At 26.2% G+C, this 20,181-nt stretch overlaps 3 protein-coding genes across 3 annotated transcripts in view; 2 read left to right on the forward strand and 1 right to left on the reverse strand.

Moving 5' to 3' along the window:
- The window catches only part of LOC135930386 (sodium leak channel NALCN-like), an 82,956-nt gene that overhangs the window by 16,902 nt on the left and 45,873 nt on the right, over positions 1-20,181 (forward strand). The window lies entirely within an intron of this gene.
- On the reverse strand, positions 505-6,858 carry LOC135929708 (uncharacterized). Its single transcript, XM_065466412.1, has 5 exons — positions 6,719-6,858; positions 6,541-6,603; positions 5,878-6,248; positions 5,604-5,799; positions 505-570 (listed from the first exon to the last, which is right to left on the reverse strand). Exons 1-5 carry the CDS (start codon positions 6,749-6,751, stop codon positions 505-507), a joined length of 729 nt encoding a protein of 242 aa, XP_065322484.1. The 5' UTR covers positions 6,752-6,858.
- On the forward strand, positions 12,301-16,908 carry LOC135929709 (uncharacterized). The gene is made up of 4 exons (XM_065466413.1): positions 12,301-12,383; positions 15,647-16,319; positions 16,403-16,738; positions 16,780-16,908. The coding sequence occupies exons 1-4, from the start codon at positions 12,301-12,303 to the stop codon at positions 16,906-16,908; spliced, it is 1,221 nt and encodes a 406-aa protein (XP_065322485.1).

Consider the following 20,181-nt stretch of genomic DNA (forward strand, 5'->3'; position numbering starts at 1 on the left):
TTAGGGAATGGGAAATCGTTATTAGAGCTATTAAGTACATTTTCTTCCATTGAATCTTCCATGTCCGAATCACTTTCAAGGATTTGGTTATCCATGGGCGATGCCATTTTAGATTATTAACACAGATTGAAAATACAAATTAAAAATTGAAAATATATTTAAATTTCAAAATTAAATAATATATAAAAATTATAATTAATTATGATATTATATTTAAATTATCATGTTTATACTTACATTCATTATATTTTTTTAAAGTAGCGAAGTAGCGCGCTACTTAGCCACTTTTTAAAAAAGTAGCGAAGTAGCGCGCTACTTAGCCACTTTTTAAAAAAGTAGCGCGCTAAAAAATTAAATATTTAAAAAAAAGTAGCGGCTATTAGCTATAGCTACCAAAAAAGATAGCGCGCTACTTTAACAACTCTGGTAAATGGTACCTCTGGTATTTGCCTCAAGCTCTGTTGAGCGATTGTTCAATAAAATAATATTAATATCAAGTGCCCTTTACAATTGAAATCCGAAAAGATTAAATGTCAATCCCATACCAATTATAGCCTCTTTGGGAGGCGTCTTTTTTAAATTTTTTGTGCATTAAATATTGTTAATTCAAAAATAAATTTTTTACTCACTTTTTTAAAAAAGATGAAATTTCCTATTTTATAGAATTTGAAATGGATTTTATCAATTTGAAATGAAAGCAAATTTTCGTATCAATATAAATGTATTTAATCATATTTTTTTATTCCCCCTCTGTCTACACCATTGACTAGAGTACTTTTTCAAAGTTGGACCGGTAAAAAAAGCCAAATAGATTTTTAAATAGTGTATTTTTGCAACATCACACCGGACTTAAAAATGAAAAATTTTAGAATTTTGACTTTTGCAGGTCTGTAAAATATTAATAATTCTTTGCAAAGTTAAAAAAATGATATTTTGCTATTTCCACATGACATATAAAAAACGTTGCCTTTCAGCAGGAATGAGCTGGTTTGTTTAAAAATTTGAGCTGCGGGATTAATTTTTTTCGCCAGCATGATGAGGCGGGAACTGAATAAATTATTATGCCTGCCCCCCCCCCCACATCTAATTACAACAACGTTTCACAAAATCAATTAAAAAAATTTTGATCTCGTAAAGAGCTCAAACAGGATTTTTGATCAAATTTTGCTTAAATTCAAATTTTATAAATATTATTTACGATTTTTGTAATTACAATTTTTTAAAAAGAAAATCTTTATCTTCAAAAAAAATATTCAGTTTTTTTGAAAGATTTTTGCTTAAAATTTTGGGGAAAAAATTAACCATAAAATTTTTATTTTAAATTTTTTGCATATCATTATTTTCTCAAAGTACTTGTAGGAATATCAGAATTGGAAACCATTAACATTTAATTCCCAATTTAAAGCGAATTATTATTATTTTTTTTAAATGTCTTCGAAAATTAAAGAACTTTTTAAATTTGATAAACGAAAATAGTGTATATTTATGGTATTTCAAGATCGCTAATAAAGAACGTTAAATTACAAGTCTGCAACGGGCGGGTTATTATTAAACGGAATGTCGGGCGGGTAAGTTTTTACTTTTTTCATCATTAAATATGAAAATTTTATTAACTAAGATCATTTTTATTATAAATTAAAATATAAGGCTGTGTCCTAAATAAACAAAAGTTTTAAGAAATGCACAACCTTTGTGAGTTTTTAGAGATACTAAACATGTCCCGAATCTTCCATTAAATTTTCAAAAGTATTGTTAAATTCTCCATTTCTATATTCAATTTTAAGTCGCTATTACCACAGAAATTTGTATTTTATCATATTCATTTGCCATTTTTCTCGTAAATATTTTACAAATGATAAGATTTTAATGATAAAATGATTAAATATTCACGATTTGTAAAACTTTTAAGAATCACAAAACATTCGCGGATTATAAAAAATTATTTAGGCCAATATTTTAATTTTACATTAAAAATGGTTTATATATTTGTTTTTCACTAAATTCGCGTAATTTTCGAGATTTAATTTTTAATTAAAATTCTTGCGAAATTCAATCAGAATCACACTATTATTTTTAATCTTACATAATTTATTCATTTACGTAATTTCCATTTCCTAGTTCTAAATTAACACTTTGTGACTACTTAAATATTATAACAATTCATATTCTGATTCTAAAGATATGTCTCTTTAATATTTTCATTATTATTATATATAAATTAAATTAAATGTCATATATTCGGTTTTGCAACTTTATTTGACAATTTAGGTGGCAATTTGTGAATAAATATACACAAATTCTAATTCTAAAATAATTTGAATCTTTGGGCTCCATGCGCTTGCGAGGCGGGGAGGGGGCAGGGGGACAATCCCTATCCCAACCAAAAATTTCAGATGCCGGCTAAAATATTTTTCTAAAATATTTTTCAAAAATATTACTAATTTCTATCTCTTTTCGCATATGTATTCCAATTTACATCACATTTACAGCAGAAATAAATACGCTACTAATTTATTCTATCAATTAAAATTTCTAATTTTCCTTGGTTCTCACCTTTTCATTTGAATTTTTTCACTGATCTAGTCAAAACTATGAGAATAGCTCAATTGAAACTTAAGGAAATTAGGGAAAATGTAATAAAATATGTCATTGTTGAGCCAAAAGCAAGTTCTATGAATTTAATATTTGTCTAGCAGCAAGGCAAGCCTATCGCTCCAATATTAAAATAGGGTTAGTAGTTATAAAATAAATCTCCTTATTTCCATCTTGGATACCTCAAATGAATTAAAGTTTCTTGGTTAATAAGGCAGCACTTACAAATCTGCAGATATTATTACCTCAGAATCCTTCCGAATCTATTTCAAAATTTGATAGAAATTTTTTAAAATATTTGACAGATTTTTGAGTATGTTAAGGTATCCCATGATACATTACTAGCTTTAAACTATAGTATGAAAGGTTAAATATGATTTAAAATGTTCTAAAAAATCTAGACTATTTTCCTAATATATCAAAATCATTACCATTTTCTTCTCTAACGGATAAATACATATAGGAGAATTAGTGTTGTAAATAGCTAAAGTTTGTTAGAAAAATATTGCCTAAGCAGCGAGATTTCGCTAATGGATGTCCAAACATTTGTGCCATCTATGAGCAAAATCTTATGACTTGTGTAATATTTTTCTGGATGAAATATTGCTCTAAGTCTCGAGTTTTCGCTAAGAAATCTCTAAAATTTTGTACCATCTATGAGCAAAATCTTTAGGCTTGCATAATATTTTTCTGGATAAAATAATAAGTTTGTCATTAAGTTGTTCAAATTGACCCCTTTAAAAACACTACTGAGAAGTTCTATCTCTGAAAACAGATTGAGCTGTTAGCCCTTTTTAATACATAGGAAATTGATACCAAGCAATGATCGATCTTTGGAAAATTAGCTTATCCTAAAGAAGATTGAATTTTACATTATAAATTTATCACATATATCTTAATTCTATTTTTTCACATTTTTTAATACACCATATTTTTTCCATGAATAATTTGAAAGTTTTTATAGTTGCAATAATTCTTAAGAATATTTTTTACAAAGATATAATATACATTTAATATTTTATTATTAATTTATATTTAAATTTGTTTATTAAAAATTGTCAATATTTTAAATTTTCTGAAACTTAAAATATTCTTAAATAACTCTTAGAATAATTCTAAAAATTCCTGCTTACGCGGGCTAGGGTCGGACTCGTATAGCGAAATTTTTTTAAAGTCGGGACCATGAAAATTACTTTACAGGATTTTAGCTGCAGGCTAAGGATAATTAATGTACCAAGGTTCTTCATTTATAAACTCTTTATTGAAAACTTAAATACAGGGCCGTAGCCAGGGATTTTCACTTAGGGGTGCCAAGTGCTTACTGGGGGGAGCACTATTTTTTTAAAATCAAACAAATAATTACGCATTCATAGAAATTTTTTCCTATTTTTATTAAAAATTTAATAACAAAATAATACTATATATGAATATACAAAACAAAATAATACTATAATATGCATATACAAAACAAAATATTACTATAATAGAATACGGCGATTTTTATTTTTAAATTTTAATATAAATGAACTAAAAGATAAATTCTGCGTTATTCTTTTTTCATACGCCATTAATACGAAATTTTGTTTACGTTTATCCTTCATAGACTCTCTACTGCTCGATAAAACTCTCTTTAATGTAGAGAACGAGGCCTCACAAGAAGCCGTTGATATCCCAATGATTATCGCTGCTGAGTAGCATTTATATAATTCTTTAAATGCATGATTATATTTTTTTTTATACATAATATGTAAGATATTTTCAAAATTATGATTTTCTTTAGCTTCCGAAGCTAGCAATCCTTTTGCTATCTTCATTTCATGATGCAGTGTTTCCATATTTAAGTTTAACAGGGATTTTAATGGGGCCATTTTATCTGATAAAAAATAATCAGGGTCAAGGGGGGACAATGTATTAAAAGATGAAAAAAGATTAAAATCATCTTCTGTAAATCGATCTAAAAAACGATCCACAAAGTTATCTATAATTTCATAATATATCCTTTTTAAAGAATTCCAATTGGAGTCTTTTTCACAATTGAATTCTAGTTTGCTATCAACTAAAAAATCTTGGAAATTTTTAGCGTTTTACGTAGCCGTGATGATTTTTGGGGAGTAAGATTAAATTTTGATAAAAGTTTTTCAGCCTTAATCATAATCAAAGCAAAAGAATTATCACTTCTTTTATTTTTTAATATATTGATAGTAGAATCAATACAATTTTTAGCATCCACTAGATTAGTACCTACTGATTGTAGATACTTATTTAGTGGATCTATAGTAATTAATATCTCATAAATTATGATGGCTAATATAATGTAATTTATATTAATACATTGAGATAAAAGACCAGAAGCTTCGACTGAATCATGAATTAAAACCTCTGAATTAAGAGTTCTATTAGAAAAGTAAAATAATACTTTACCAATAGCCTCAAAATTCTCATAAATAATGCGAGATGTTTCCAAATGACCTGTCCACCTCTGGTCTAAAAGTCTCTTAAGGGTGTGGCCTGTATATTTACAGGATACGTTAAAACGCCTGAAAAAATTATACAATGCATTTGATAAATTTAAAAAATTAGAAATAATAACAATATTATTATACCAATTTTGAACCACAAGATGCAACTTGTGGTTGTAGCAATGTATAAAAGGAACATTTCTATTAATTTTTTTTTGAAGAAGTGTTTGCACTCCTCCATTTCGGCCAGACATAACGTTTGCACCATCATATGCCTGGCTTATTATATTAGCTGAATTAATATTTAGATCATTAAGTTGCTTTAAAATGCAATCTGTAATGCTTAATCAGCATAAAGACACTCTAAATTAATGATTCCTATTAAATTTTCTTGGATTTCTCCAGAAAAAATATAGCGAATTATTATGCTCAGGTTTTCACAACCTGAAGCATCTTTTGTCTCATCAGCCTTAAGACAAAAAAAAGGCATCCGCTTTTATTATATTTGTCTGAAATATGTTCAAGCACCATATCTGCCATAATGGATATTACTTCGTTTTGAATCTGTGGTGATGTATACTGGGCGTTTTGGGGTATCAATTTCATAATTTTATTTAATTCAGGGTCTTTTTGGATGGTGTAGGAAAACATTGCTATAAATAGCCCAGAAGAATAAATTATGCTTTCATCTTTTGCAGCATCCGTAATATTTGTTGAACCAGTCCCACGGAAAGGTAGCTCTTGTATGCTAAGAAATAGCATCAAATCAAATATTGATTTAATATAATATTGATTACGATTAATTTGATCACCCCCCCCCCCCAACATTTTAGTTATTTCTGTACCTTTGTTTATATTATGATTTTTATCATGCCATATTGTAATTGAATTTAAATGAGCTTTTGAGCTCTCGTGTTTTAGCAGTCCCTTCTTGGCAGCTAACGCATTTTTCCAATTTCTGAATCCCGTTTGTCCAAATTCATCACTTGGATTACACAAGTATTTCCTACATGGAAAACAAAAGGCAGCGCCAGCTTCTACACTATACTCCAACCAGTCTCGGCCTCTATACCATGATTTTTGAAATGATCTTTGCCCATGGATATCTTTTTTCGCGTAATTGTTTAATTTGATTTGGTTTATTCTGGCCAAGGTCACCTGGGATTTGAATTGAACCATTAGAGGACTTTTTTGGCACTAAAAATATTATAATTAATAAATTGTAATGAGGGAAAGGGTTATAAATAATAATGGTCATCAGGATGGGCGAAGGAAGGGCATGCTGAAAATGAACAAACACAAAATTTATCTTGTATTTAAGATACAAGTATTTGCTAACTGTAGTGCCCAACCCTGATGAAGATTATCAGTAAAGTTGATCAGTAAAATTATAGATATTCAGTATTAAAAACTAGAAAAAGGTCATAAACATTATATCTTTAAAGATTAACAAAAAAAAATAATATTTTGATATTTATAAATCAATTACTAGTTGCCTCTTGACAATGATAGACTGAGCTGCTAGATGAAGATGATTGAGTCTCTTCTTCGTCTTTATTTGTTTTAAAATCAAAATGTAATAATGAAACACCATAATCTCCTACTCCTATTGATATTGTCAAAAATATATAAATAGAAAAATTTGGGTTAAATTTTAAACTATTTACCATCTTCCTCCTCCTGAGTGTAGTGAGGATCATTTTCTAGATTATTAGTTTCATTCATATCTTGAAATATGAGTGAATATATTTATTTTAATAATTAAAATTATTATACAAAAATGATAATATTAATAATAAATGTCTGTTTCTTATCTTATATAAAATAAATATATATGAAATAATAATATATAGGTATTGCCCTATATCAATATCGTATAAGTCATGAAATAATAATATAAATTTATACTAACTATGAGAAGAATAAGTTTCTGAAATTTCTGATGTAGTATTACTAGTAGTTTGTAGAGATGATGTTGTTTGACATTTGTTTAACTTTAACTTAAAATAAGAGTTAATAACTGATTGTTTCTTCTTTTAAAATAAACGCTGTAAAATAAAATAACTGGTTATATATTATAATATAAATGTGATACCTATAGAGAATGTTATACACAACAAAAAAAAATGAAAAAAAAATGAATGAATGATAATTTAATATTGGGTAAAAATAAAACAGGATAGAAAAAAATTTACAAACTAGACATGTTTGTAGAATAAATATTCAAAATTTATTTTAAAAATATAGAAATAATCAATTCTAAATAGACATGTTTTTTGAATATTTTTGAATAAATATTCAAAATTAATATTAAAAATATAAAAATAATCAACTCTAAAAAAAATTTTCAAATTGGGGGGGGGGCAAAAAAATTTTTGGGGGCCACTTTTGAGGGCCAAAGATTTTTTCTGGAAACCAGCCGTTGCAATTTGCAGATCTAGATTATTGGATTGCAAATATTTTAAAACGGCGTTACTATTTTTAATAGATCATATTAACAATGTGAAGTTGCGAGGCTTAAGTTAAGGGTAGTATAGTAGGTGACACCTCACCAGTTCATCAGGGGCGGACAGGGAGACTAAAGGCCCCGTGGGAGATTTCTAAGAGAGGCCCCATAGTTGGGGGCTTCGCCCTCTAACCCCCCTTCGCAGGCCTACGGCCCGCTTTTACCCAGCCTGCACATTTGAAATCTACTGCACTATGTTAAAATTTAAAATAATTTTTATCTTTTTAATATTTATGTATGATCCATTTAAAAGAATTACTCTTACTTTGAGTTGAATTTAATTTATGAACTTTTGTGATTATTTTAAGGTTAAATTTCCATCAAGGTTAGCTTAACAATTTTCTCATTAATGGTGAACATTTGCGCAGATATTCATGAACTCACTTAATTTTATTTCTTCTAATAATATCCATTCTACCATCACAAAAGGCTTCTAAATAATCCTGTCCAATATTTGCTCGCAGTCTATTTTTAATTTTCTAAAGGTTTGTTCACACTTGTGAAAAAGATAAAGTGAGTAGATATTCATATACTATATATAAATGTGTTTATGCAGATCTATGCATATTACATCGGCATAACGTCTCATATACACATATCAAACATTGTTTGCATTTTAAATTGCATTTTGTTAAAAAATCTCCATTGCAACTTTTTTTCATAGAGACATGTAATCACTATCATAGATGAAATTTTCTGTGAGTAAATTGCTATATATTCTAGAGAATGAAATTAGTTCTTCTCGCAGTTTATCCCTATCTACCTTGCTAACGAAGAGATTCTTTTCAAAGAATCGTTAATTATACCTTCCCTGTTAATTTCATCAAAACTTCTAGGATGGAAATATTGAGCATCAATTATTAAATGTTGATTTTTCGAAAATCTTTCTGTAAAACTAGTTACTATCTTATCAATGATATCGCGAAACACTTCAATTCTGTAAATTTTAATAGAGTCATTAGGACGTTCATCTAAGCATTCCTCAAAACACATCTTCTTTACGACTAATTCTACACTGCGGTATTTCAGTTTCCACGCACATGTTGATTGATAATGCCATATTTGTAGGTTCCATATGTATTGGGAGGAAATTTATAGAATTTAAAGAAAATCTAGAATCTTCAACCATTTTCCAGGCAGTCAAAATATCTGTTTTTTGTTTGTAAATATCTTGATAGAGGCCCAATTATTTCAAAAATATTTGTGCCGTTAGGAGTGTTTTAAATTTGCATAACTTTTCTAATAAAGCCTCGGATTCTTAATGCATCAAAAGAATGTTTGTTATATATATAATGTAAGGCACTTATTGTAGTAGATATTAGCGCATCTTTTTTATTAACATTCAGAAAAACTGCTTTCTCGCGTGCCCACCAATTGTTTCCCCAATTTTTTGAAGCCTTTTTAATTTTTTTAAACCAATAAGCGGTCACACTTGCATTCGTCCAAGCTTCCATTCTTTTATATGATTCATGAAAAAATGTCGCAAGCCTATTTAGTAATCCAAATAGATTTTTTTGCCTCGAGATTACCACAAGATTCTACATTATATTATTTAATTGTAGCCCTTGTTTATAGAAACAAAAACTTAATAAATCAAAAAGTCCTTTATCTGATAATGATGGATTATTTTTTTAATATGTGATTTATGTGGACTTTTTATGGTATGAATTACAATGTCGGGCAGCGTTGTATTATTGCTTTTTTTGTAGCATAAAGGAGAGTCTAAAGAAATTTCAAGAATTGAATATGTTTCTGATAAGTTTGTAATTATATTGAAAAAAGTCAACTTTTGCTGTTTTGGATTTTCACCAGCTATCTTTAGTTCTTTGCAAGATTTATCATAAAGTTTTCTGCTGCCCTTTTGTATTTTCTTTTTTTTATTATATATTTTTATGCAATGATAAATATAAAAAATATAGATTTTAATTTAAAATTGGAATTTATTTAATAAAACTGCTGTCAAGGTTATCTATATATTTTCTATTTATATTAAATGATCTATGTCAGATAAAATGTTGATGTTATGTTTGAATTATAAGATCATTAATAATCAATATATTTTAGGTAAAAATTCCACTCTAGTCCAGAAAAATCCTTAAACATTTACATTGGATTATGTTTGTGAAACAAATATGACTCATTTTAGTTGGGGAGGAGGGGCATAAATTTTCTTAATACTTATACTTAGATCTGGGTTAGAATAGTTAATTTCATTTTAAATTAAGATAAATAAATAAAATGATATGGATATGAAAAAACATAAATTATTTTTATGGTGTTTATATTTACTTGTGTTATTTATTATTTTCATTTTGGTCCATTTTCAATGTGTTTTATATATATAAACATAAACTTTAAATAAAATGAATGATTTTTTTTATAGTGCTTTTAATAGGTTTAGATAATTAAATTAATAATTATTTAAATTTCTAATTTTTTTTTAAAAAAATTTGTATTTAAACATATTTATATTTTATGCCAATTTAATTAAAAAAAAATTTCTTTACTAAGGAGGCCTCTAAATTTGTAACTCGAGGCCCCGTGGGAGATTTTCCCACTAGGATTACTGACCAGTCCGCCCCTGTAGTCTATCCATGGGATCGAGTATGAGTCATAGATTATTTAAGAAAACTAAAACGCTCTAATACACTATAAAGACAAGTAAAACTTTTTTATTAAAAAAAATAAATTAATTATAACAATTTATGAACCAAAAATATATTGTCTATAGCAGAGTTGTTAAACGCTACTTTTAAAAGTAGCGCGCTACCGCTATTTGTCAAAAAAGTAGCTCGCTATTAGCTACTATTTTTTAAAAGTAGCTTTAGCTACTTTTTATAAAAAATATTTACAAACAAATTTTTTATTTTTTGCTTATAATGTTATTGTATAGTAAATATATAAAAATCAACATTTATAAATATTAAAATATAGTTAGTTTTGATTATAAAAAAATTTTATGTAATAAAAATAAATATTTATGGTAATTTGTTGCATTTTAATAATAAAATCATTTCAATATTATCATCCCCAAGTCTAGAGCGACGATCAGAAAGTATAAGTTTTGCCTTTTTAAATCTCTCGACACTAGAACTTGAGGGTAAGGACGTATTTAATCTTATATACATATTTTTAATATAAGACAGATTATCAATAATTTTATCTGCAAGTACATCGTATGTCTGGCATTCTATTATCATTTTGAGGGCTAATACCACAGATCTTCTTTTTAAAGTTCTGGGGTCTAGCCAATGACCTAAATATAAATAAGTTTTAACCTTCTGTTATGTGTTCAACTATCTCCCGTGGTACATATATATGATATCTCTGATAACTCTACTATTAAAGCATCTTTCATCATTTTAAAGTTATCTACTATAAGTGTCTGGCGGCATAAAATTGTTGTACCAGGGAAATAGAGTTTTAATTATCATGGTAAATGATGGATTATCAACTAAGGACATTGGCTGAAATTATAAAATCAACAATAACTTTATCAGCCAATTTCTGAGAAATATTGTCATTTGCATTATTAATTAATTTGGTTTGAATTGAATTAGTCTTTTTGGATGTAGAGTCGCCTATACCAAAAATATTTAGATGTTTCTCCATTTCCTTAAAACTCATGAACAGTCTTATAAAATAAATATTATTAGAATGTAAAAATGACAATTTACCTTTAAATGTTTCTTGAGGTTATAGCTACTGGATTGATTTGGGGAAATATTTTTTTTTACATTTTAAACAAATAAATTTGAAACCAGTTTTGGTTATATATTTATTTAAAAAAAATTTCAAATCTAGGGAGTGGGAAATTTGTATTATAGCTATTAAGAACATTTTCTTCCCTTGGTATCTTCCATTTCATTAATATCATTGTCTGAATCACTTTCAACGATTTGGATATCCATAGGCGATGACATTTTAAATTAACACGTGATTTAGGTTTATAATACAAATTAAAATATAAATTACAAATCGAAATTATATTTTAAATTCAAAATTAAATAATAAATAATAAAAATTATAATTAATTATGATATTATATTTAAAATATCATGTTTATACTTACCTTCATTATATTTTTTAAAAGTAGCGAAGTAGCGGCTAATTAGCTATTTTCAAAAAAAGTAGCGCGCTAAAAAATTAAATAATTACAAAAAAGTAGCCGCTATTAGCTATAGCTACCAAAAAAGTTAGCGCGTTTAAAAACTCTGGTCTATAGTAATAATATGATTTTTTGTAACACATTTTCATAATGTGAAAAAACATTCTTATATAGTTAAATAACTTTCCATAATTATTGTAAAAACATTTTGATAAAATTTAAAAAAAATTTTGATATAATATTTTTTAAATTTTTTTTAATAATAAGAGTTTTTAAACTTTAATGAAAATTAACGTCAAAGTTATGATTCGAATATAATTTTTTTATGTTTTGGACCCAAGTTTAAGTGGGAAAATGAGAATAAAAATTTTCTAAGATTTTTAAAATAATTTTTTTTTTAAATGCATTGTAAATTTTTTAAATTTAAAGTATTATTACAATACAATATATTGATGTTACTTTTAGTTATCTAAAGAATGGAAATCAGGATAAGAAATTTGATAATTTCTTAATAAACATAAGTGAAAGAAAATTCGAATTTAGGGTTTTCAGATAATTCTTATTTTTTTATATTTTTTTTTTGGTTTTAAAATTAAATAAAATTTAATTGTTGTAGTTGCTTTTATTAACCTAAAATGACGCATTCCAAAAATCATCGAGATGTGCCATCAACCATTCTACCCATAACGGAAGCCCCGACACTTCAATTTAACTTTCCGTAATTATTGTAAAAACTTGTTGAGAAAAATGCATCCTTTTTTTAAAAAACTTATAAAAACTTGAAAGAAAATTTTGAGAAAAACATTATATTTTAAAAAACTTCCGGTAACCTATGCACAATAGGAATAAGTGGATTGAAAAAATTCACAATAATAGATGGGGCTTTTACTGCGATAAAATTCAAGGCATACCTGGATGAATTATTCGCACTTTTACCATCAAATCCATTACTTATAATGGATAATGCTCCTAAACATCGAGCGAGGATAATTTGTGAGAATTATCCAAATATCATATTTTTGCCACCCTATTCGCCGCAATTAAATCCGATAGAAATTTTTTTCGGAGTAATTAAAAATCAATATAGATCAAATTCTCCTAAACCCAATAACCGAAATGAAGTTATTTCAATTGTTACGAGTAATTTAGGCAATTATTTTACATATAATTTTTTAAATTTTTATTCTCACATCATAAAGTTTATTGAAGAGAGAATTCGATGCATTCCTTTAAATGATTGCATTTGTAATTGATTTATATTGTGTAATATTTTATTAACAAAGAATAAATAAATAATAAATGGTTTTTTATATTTTGGTGTTTCGAATTCATCATAAAAAATTCTAAACAAATAAGAATTATCTGAAAACCCTAAATTCGAGTTTTCACTTATATTTATTTAAGAAATTATTCAAATTTCTTATCCTGATTTCCATTCTTTGGATAACTAAAAGTAAAATTAAAATATTGTAATAATGCTTTAAATTTAAAAAAGGTATTGTAAAAATCTTAGAATTTTTTTTTATATAATATCTTTTAAAATTCTAATTTTTCCACTTAAACTTATGTCCATAACATAAAAAAAACTATATTCGATTCATAACTTTGACGTTAGTCTTCACTAAAGTTTCAAAACTTTATTATTAAAATATTTTTTTTGAATTCTCATTTTTCCACTTAAACTTGTGTCCAAAAAAAACTATTTGATTCATAACTTTGATGTTAGTCTTCATTAAAGTTTAAAAACTTTTAAAAATTTAAAATAAAAAATTTAATTTATATTAAAATACTTTTTACAAAAATTATGGAAAGTTATTTAACTATATAAGAATGTTTTTTCACATTATGAAAATGTGTTACAACAAATCATATTATTACTGTATTTAAATATAAAAATTAGTCCCTTTTATGGGGAAAATAAAAGCTCAATAATTGGGGATAAAACCTACCCTCCCCCCTATACTTTTCCGAACTCAAATTATAACTTTGGATTCAGGGCGATCTCCTGGACCTTAATATCTAATTTATATTTATTGAACACCTTATTAAGGAATCCAAAAGTATGAACTACCTATGATTAAAAGAAAACACAAAAACCATATGTTTTACTTTTAATGTGATTAAATCAAACAAAAGAGAGACATAAAAAAAACTTTATTTAATTTTTATGTACTTAAGGCAAAACAAAAGAGGGATAAAGAAAACTATTTTTAATTGATGTGTACTTAAGGATAAGCAAAAGAAGGATAAAAAAGCTATATTATATCAGTAAATATTCAAATAAAGTAACCCATGATCGGAAAAAAAAAATAAAATAAAATATGGAATAACATATTTAACATTTTGAAACATCAAAATACAGTCCTACATATATTTTTTTTAAAAACTTTATCACAAATTTTTTTTAAGCATAACAAACGAAAATCGCGAATCCTTATTTCCTAAACAAAAACTTCAACTGGAAATTTTTAAACACAATTATACTTGTTTTTTGGGTACATTTTCATTATTAAATTAAGCTCTTTTTAGAGCCTTCGATACTATTTATACATATTTTTATTTAGTAATTTTATATATTTTTACATATTTTTATATAGTTGTTTGAATATTTTAGTGTTTTATCCAGGGATTCGAACCGAACCCGAACCCGGAGAAGTGAACCCGGGTTTTTAGAAAAAAACTCTGAACCCGAACCGAACCTGAACCCCATTTATAAAATTTTCAAAACCCCGAACCGAACCCAAGAATTTTATTTGAACCCGGGTTCAACCGGGTTCAGTGTATTATTTAAAATCATATATTAATATATGTAAATACAAATATTATATTTTCAAATTTCCAATTAAATGAAGTGTTAATAAATTTTAAGCAACTTAATTCATTTATGCCATTTTTAAATTTATTCTCGATTCCTATTGGAGTGTTAAAAAATTTTAAACAATTGAATTAATTTACGCCATTTATTTTTAAATTTTTATCTTATTATTCTTAAAGATTATTAATTAGAAGAAAATGGTTAACAAATCAAAGTAAAAATTATTATATTGTTAATTTAAAAAATTCTAAACATCTAACTTAAAAATTGTTAAATGTAGGGCAGTTTTTGTGAACTTATTAAAATGATTTTAAAATTTATATATGCTAATCATTTATTTTTGGTTCAGTTTAATTTTTACAAGATATTAATGAAGTGCATATTGTAAATGAAATTAAATTTATAAATATCTCTTTTTTAATTCTGAAATCATTGCTATTTAAAAAAATTGTTCTCTTTTTATAGATTTAAGATTAAAGATAAAGTCATATTTGATAATCATTTTACCCTTAATACAATAGAAAAAAAATCAATATGTTCATATTGCAAAGTAAAAATGTCTGGTAATCACTTGTCAAATTTAGAAAGACACCTGGAAAGAAATCACAACAATGAATATTTAAATTATTTAAATGAAAAAACCAAATATCAGGAATTGTTATTGGCAAAAAAACCTAAAATTAATATAGAAACCTTTTTTCCAAAAAAGCATATAAGTATAAATATATCATCTAATGATTTGATGAGTTCTATACTAGAACTTGTTACTGTAAATGGCCGGCCTTTATCAATTATTGAAGATTCGGGATTTCAAAGAATTATAAATCCACTCCTATCTGGGCTCAATTTAGTTATAAACAAAGAAAATTTATCCAGAACTATTAATAAAACAGCCCAATCAATTAGAGACAAAATATCGAGAGAGGTAGAAGGAAAATTAATAAGTTTAAAAGTTGATGCAGTTCGACTAGATAGGTCAATTCTTGGTGTAAATATTCAATTTATATCAAAGTCCATTATAAATTTGAGGACTCTTGGAATTGTAGAGCTGAAAGAGAGATGTACAGGAGAATATAAGAGAATATATTAAAAACTTTACTAAAATTTAAAATTAATATTGAACAAATATACACAATTACTTCTGATAATGGTTGTAATTTTTTAAGAGCTATAAAGCTCCTGCAACCTGAAACTGATTATGATATAAGGAGTGAATCAGCAGATGAGGAAAATATGGATGTAAATGTATATAAATATGATATTGATGATATACAAAATACTTTTTTATCAACTATTATATCATATCCGATTTATAGTGTACGGTGTGCAGCTCATACACTTCAGCTGGCACTTCAAGATGCTATAAAATTATCACCTATTATGGAAACCATTGCAAAAGCTAGGAGCCTAAATTTAAAATTAAGACATCCCACTTACCAAAAGTTATTAAAAAATATGAAACTCCCTAAGCCTGTGTTAAGCTGCCACAGATGGCATTCAACCCATGATATGTTAGAAAGGCTGATTTTACTAAAACCCAATATCGAAGATTTTTTTACAGAGCAATCTGATTATTTATTGACTGAAGATTGGAAAGAGATAATAACGATTGTTGAAATTTTAAAACCGCTAAAAATCGCAACCAAACAATTCCAATCTGAACAGTTAACACTGACAGATTTTTATGCAGCATGGTTAAGATGCTGCATCGAACTGGAAAAAAATCCAAACCATTTTGCTCAATTACTATATTCTTGTCTTAAGAACAGAGAAGAAAGGTTTATAAAGAACGAAATTCTCTTAGCTGCCATATACCTGGACCCAAGAATTAAAAGCTTAGTAAATTAATTATTTTAGATTTATATTAAAATTGTTATTTTATGAAATATTTAAATATAAACAATAATCCTTAAATATTACAGGTATTACTTAGTGATGATGATAAGATTTGTGCGAAAAAACATCTTGTCAATTTATGGAGACGAATTAAAAGCTTAACAACGCCGATTTTATCTGATGATATTAGTTCCGATGAAGTTATTGAACAAGAAGAGGATTTAGAGAAATTGATACAACTTAAAGAAAGGCAGGAGAAAATACTTAAAAGAGGGCCAACGATTGCTGAGAAAAGTATTGGAACAATAATTACTGGATTTAGCGATTATAAAAGATTAGATAAGAAGGAAAATATTTTGCATTTTTGGGCCCTGAATTATATATTTTATCTAAAATCTTATTTGCTGTTCCTGCAACCCAAGGTAATTTTTCATATTTTCACATATAAATACATTTAACATAGGTTGGCGTTGAAAGATCTTTTTCACATTTGAAATTCATTCTTTCACCACATAGATCGAGGATGAGTAAACAACTCTTGGAAGATATTATGCTAATATGTCTAAATAAAATTTTTAAAATTGATACATGACTATATGCTTTGTATTTTTAACTATATTTGCCTATAAATAAAATAAAAAATTTATTTTTTATATCAAATTTATGTCTAGTTTTTTATTATGATTTAAATATAGAATTTTTTTTATCAACTCAAAAATTCTTGAACCCAACCGAACCCGAACCAAACCCGGGTTCAAAAATATTTCCCTGAACCCGAACCGAACCCACCTTTTTTTTTATACCCCGAACCGAACCCGGGCAAAAATTTTGTCGGGTTCGCATCCCTGGTTTTATCATTTTTTTAAAATTATACCAATCAATATCAGAGACCTGCAGAGGTACCATTTGCACGGCCCGGCCCGGTTTTAAATTTTTAGGCCCGGCCCGGATTTAAAAATTTCAGGCCCGGCTCGGAATTTTTAAAAATGACCTGGTATATACAAAAATTCACCTATGAGGTATTTTACCATATTTTTCAGCGAGTATTATCGCTTATTATTTAAAAAATGCATGTAAAAAGCTAATATTTTGAGAATATTATATTGAATTTATAAAAATTATAAAACAGTTATTTATAAAAATGGATATTTTGAGCATACTATATTTTATATTGCATTTATAAAAATAAAACTAATATTCATAAAAATGGTAATAATATTTGTCATATACTATATTTTATATTACATTTAAAAAAAATAAAACTAATATTTAATTTATAAAAATGGAAAATATTTTGAGAATATAATATATTGTATTTAACAGAGTTGTTAAACGCTATTTTTAAAAGTAGCGCGCTACCGTAATAGCTATTTGTCAAAAAAAGTAGCGCGCTACCGCTTTCGCTATTTGTGAAAAAAAGTAGCGCGCTATTAGCTACTTTTTCAAAATAGCTTTAGCTACTTTTTATAAAAAAAAATTTAGAAACAAATGAAACAAATTTTTTTAATTTTTTTTTTGCTTATAATGTAAATGTATAATAAATAATATATAAAAATCAACATTTATAAATATAAAAATATAGTTAGTTTAGATTATAAAAAAATAAGCAATATAAATAAATATTTATTTTAATTTGTTGCATTTTAATAATAATATCATTTCAATATTATCATCCCCAAGTCTAGAACGACGATCAGAAAGTATAAGCTTTGCTTTACTAAATAATCTCTCGACACTAGCACTTGAGGGCAAGGGGGTATTAAATTTTATATATAAATTTTTAATATATGAAAAATTATCAAAAATATTCATTTCAATATTTTTTGTTTGAAAAAAAAGATCAATTGGATTTTCTATTAAATCATCTTTAATTTCAAAAAAATTATTTGAGGATATCTTCGTGGTAGATACTCGGCAATCTATGTTTGTTGGAGTAAGATTATTCAGCTTAGCCATTAGCCTATCGCGTTGATGTTTTTATCCATATACTCCTAATATAAGCTATATTTAAAACAACACAGAAAATAACCTGCAAATTCTAATAAATCATTTGATTTAATTTTTTTTCTTATTTGCACATTTTTAACTTCAAATAAATATACTACTCTCCCTTCCCTGTTTAAGCTATTAAAGGGCAAAAATTAATATTATTAATCCCTGGTTATTATGATTAATTCATCAATAAATATTTTATTAATTATTGCAAATATTCATTCTTATATGTGTATGCTATGTTCTTCACAAATAAATAATGAAAACTGTATTTTATAAACTATTCTAATTTAATTGGTAATGATAATTTAAAAGTATCTTGTATTTAAGTTACTCTAATTTAGTAAAAGATACAAGAATCTTTTATCTTGTATCTTTTTGATTATTTGAAAAAGATACTAGTATCGTGTCTAAGATTCATTTTTTTAAAAGAATCTGTATCTGTATCTAGATTCTTTTTCTGGAGGACCTGCCCAACTCTGTCAATAACCATATCTTATTAAATGTTAGATACTTTACAATAAAAATTAATGAAATAATCCACCTCTGTTTTATATTTTATTAGTTAATTTCACTAATTTTATTTATAATTTGATATAAATTATGATAATCATAATATTACTAAAATATGTGTGTATTTAGTTAATAAAAATTCTGTAAATAATGTGAAATATTAAAATACTAAATATTTTATAGATTAAATAATAACCATTCCATTCTGATAAAAATCATAACTTAAAATAAATATTATAAATAAATTTGTGATATAACCTAAATGCCTTCAGGTAGTTAGACCCATATCAGTAACCATCTTGCAAACTTTATTATGAATCCTAAAATACTTGTGGATGTCAATAATTTTATTTGCAAGTACGTCATATGTCTGGCATCCTATAATCCTTTTAAGGGCTAAGGATACAGATCTTCTTTTTAAAGTCCTAGGGTCTAACCAATGGCCTGTGATTCCCAAATAAGCTCTAAAAATATTTAATCAGATCAATTTGTAAATATAAATAAGTTTTTACCTTCTGTTATGTGTCCAACTATCTGCCGTGGTACATACATAAGGTATATCTGATAACTCTACTATTAGAGCATCTTTCATCACTTTGAAGTTGTCGGCTATTTTATTCATAAGTGTCTGGCGACATAAAACTGTTGTGCCAGGGAATAAAGTTTTAATCATCATAGTAAATGATGGATTATCAACCAAGGACAATGGCTGAATTGTGTCAATAATAAAATCAACAATTACTTTATCAGCCAATTTTTGTGAAATATTGGCATGTTTATTATCAGTTAATTTGGTTTGGATAGTATTTGTCTTTTTGAATGAAGATTCTCCTATACCAAAATTTTTTATATGTTTCTCTATTTCCTTATAGCAATTGGCGTGAACAGTCTAATAAAATAAATAATATTATAATTTAAAAATAACAATTTACCTTTAGGTGTTTCTTCAGGTTATAGCTACTCGATTGATTTGATGATATATTTTTTTTACATTTTAAGCACATGAATTTGAATCCAGATTTTGTTTTAATATTTATTTAAAAAATTTTTTCAAATTTAGGGAATGGAAAAACGTTATTAGAGCTATTAAGTACATTTTCTTCCATTGAATCTTCCATATCTGAATCACTTTCAAGGATTTGGATATCCATGGACGATGCCATTTTAGATTATTAACACAGATTGAAAATATAAATTAAAAATTGAAAACATATTTAAATTTCAAAATTAAATAATAAATTATAAAAATTATAATTAATTATGATATTATATTTAAATTTTCATGTTTATACTTACATTCATTATATTTTTAAAAGTAGCGAAGTAGCGCGCTACTTAGCTACTTTTAAAAAAAGTAGCG

This window comes from Gordionus sp. m RMFG-2023, chromosome 5 (assembly GCF_954871325.1).
Source record: "Gordionus sp. m RMFG-2023 chromosome 5, tfGorSpeb1-WG-v2, whole genome shotgun sequence".
NCBI lineage: Eukaryota > Metazoa > Nematomorpha > Gordioida > Chordodea > Parachordodidae > Gordionus > Gordionus sp. m RMFG-2023.

Bases quoted from the DNA above. Each gene is read 5' to 3' on its own strand.
- LOC135929708 (XM_065466412.1), bottom strand. From the start codon at position 6,751: ATGATCCTCACTACACTCAGGAGGAGGAAGATG. The intron at 6,249-6,540 runs GTAATTGATTTA...TAATATTTTTAG, and splicing joins TCATTGTCAAGAGGCAACTA to TGCCAAAAAAGTCCTCTAAT. The intron at 571-5,603 runs GTAATATCCATT...AATTTAAAAAAG, and splicing joins CACCACAGATTCAAAACGAA to ACGCCTCCCAAAGAGGCTAT.
- LOC135929709 (XM_065466413.1), top strand. From the start codon at position 12,301: ATGACGCATTCCAAAAATCATCGAGATGTGCCATCAACCATTCTACCC. The intron at 12,384-15,646 runs GTAATTATTGTA...TAATTTTTTAAG, and splicing joins ACACTTCAATTTAACTTTCC to AGCTATAAAGCTCCTGCAAC. The intron at 16,320-16,402 runs GTAAATTAATTA...TAAATATTACAG, and splicing joins ACCCAAGAATTAAAAGCTTA to GTATTACTTAGTGATGATGA.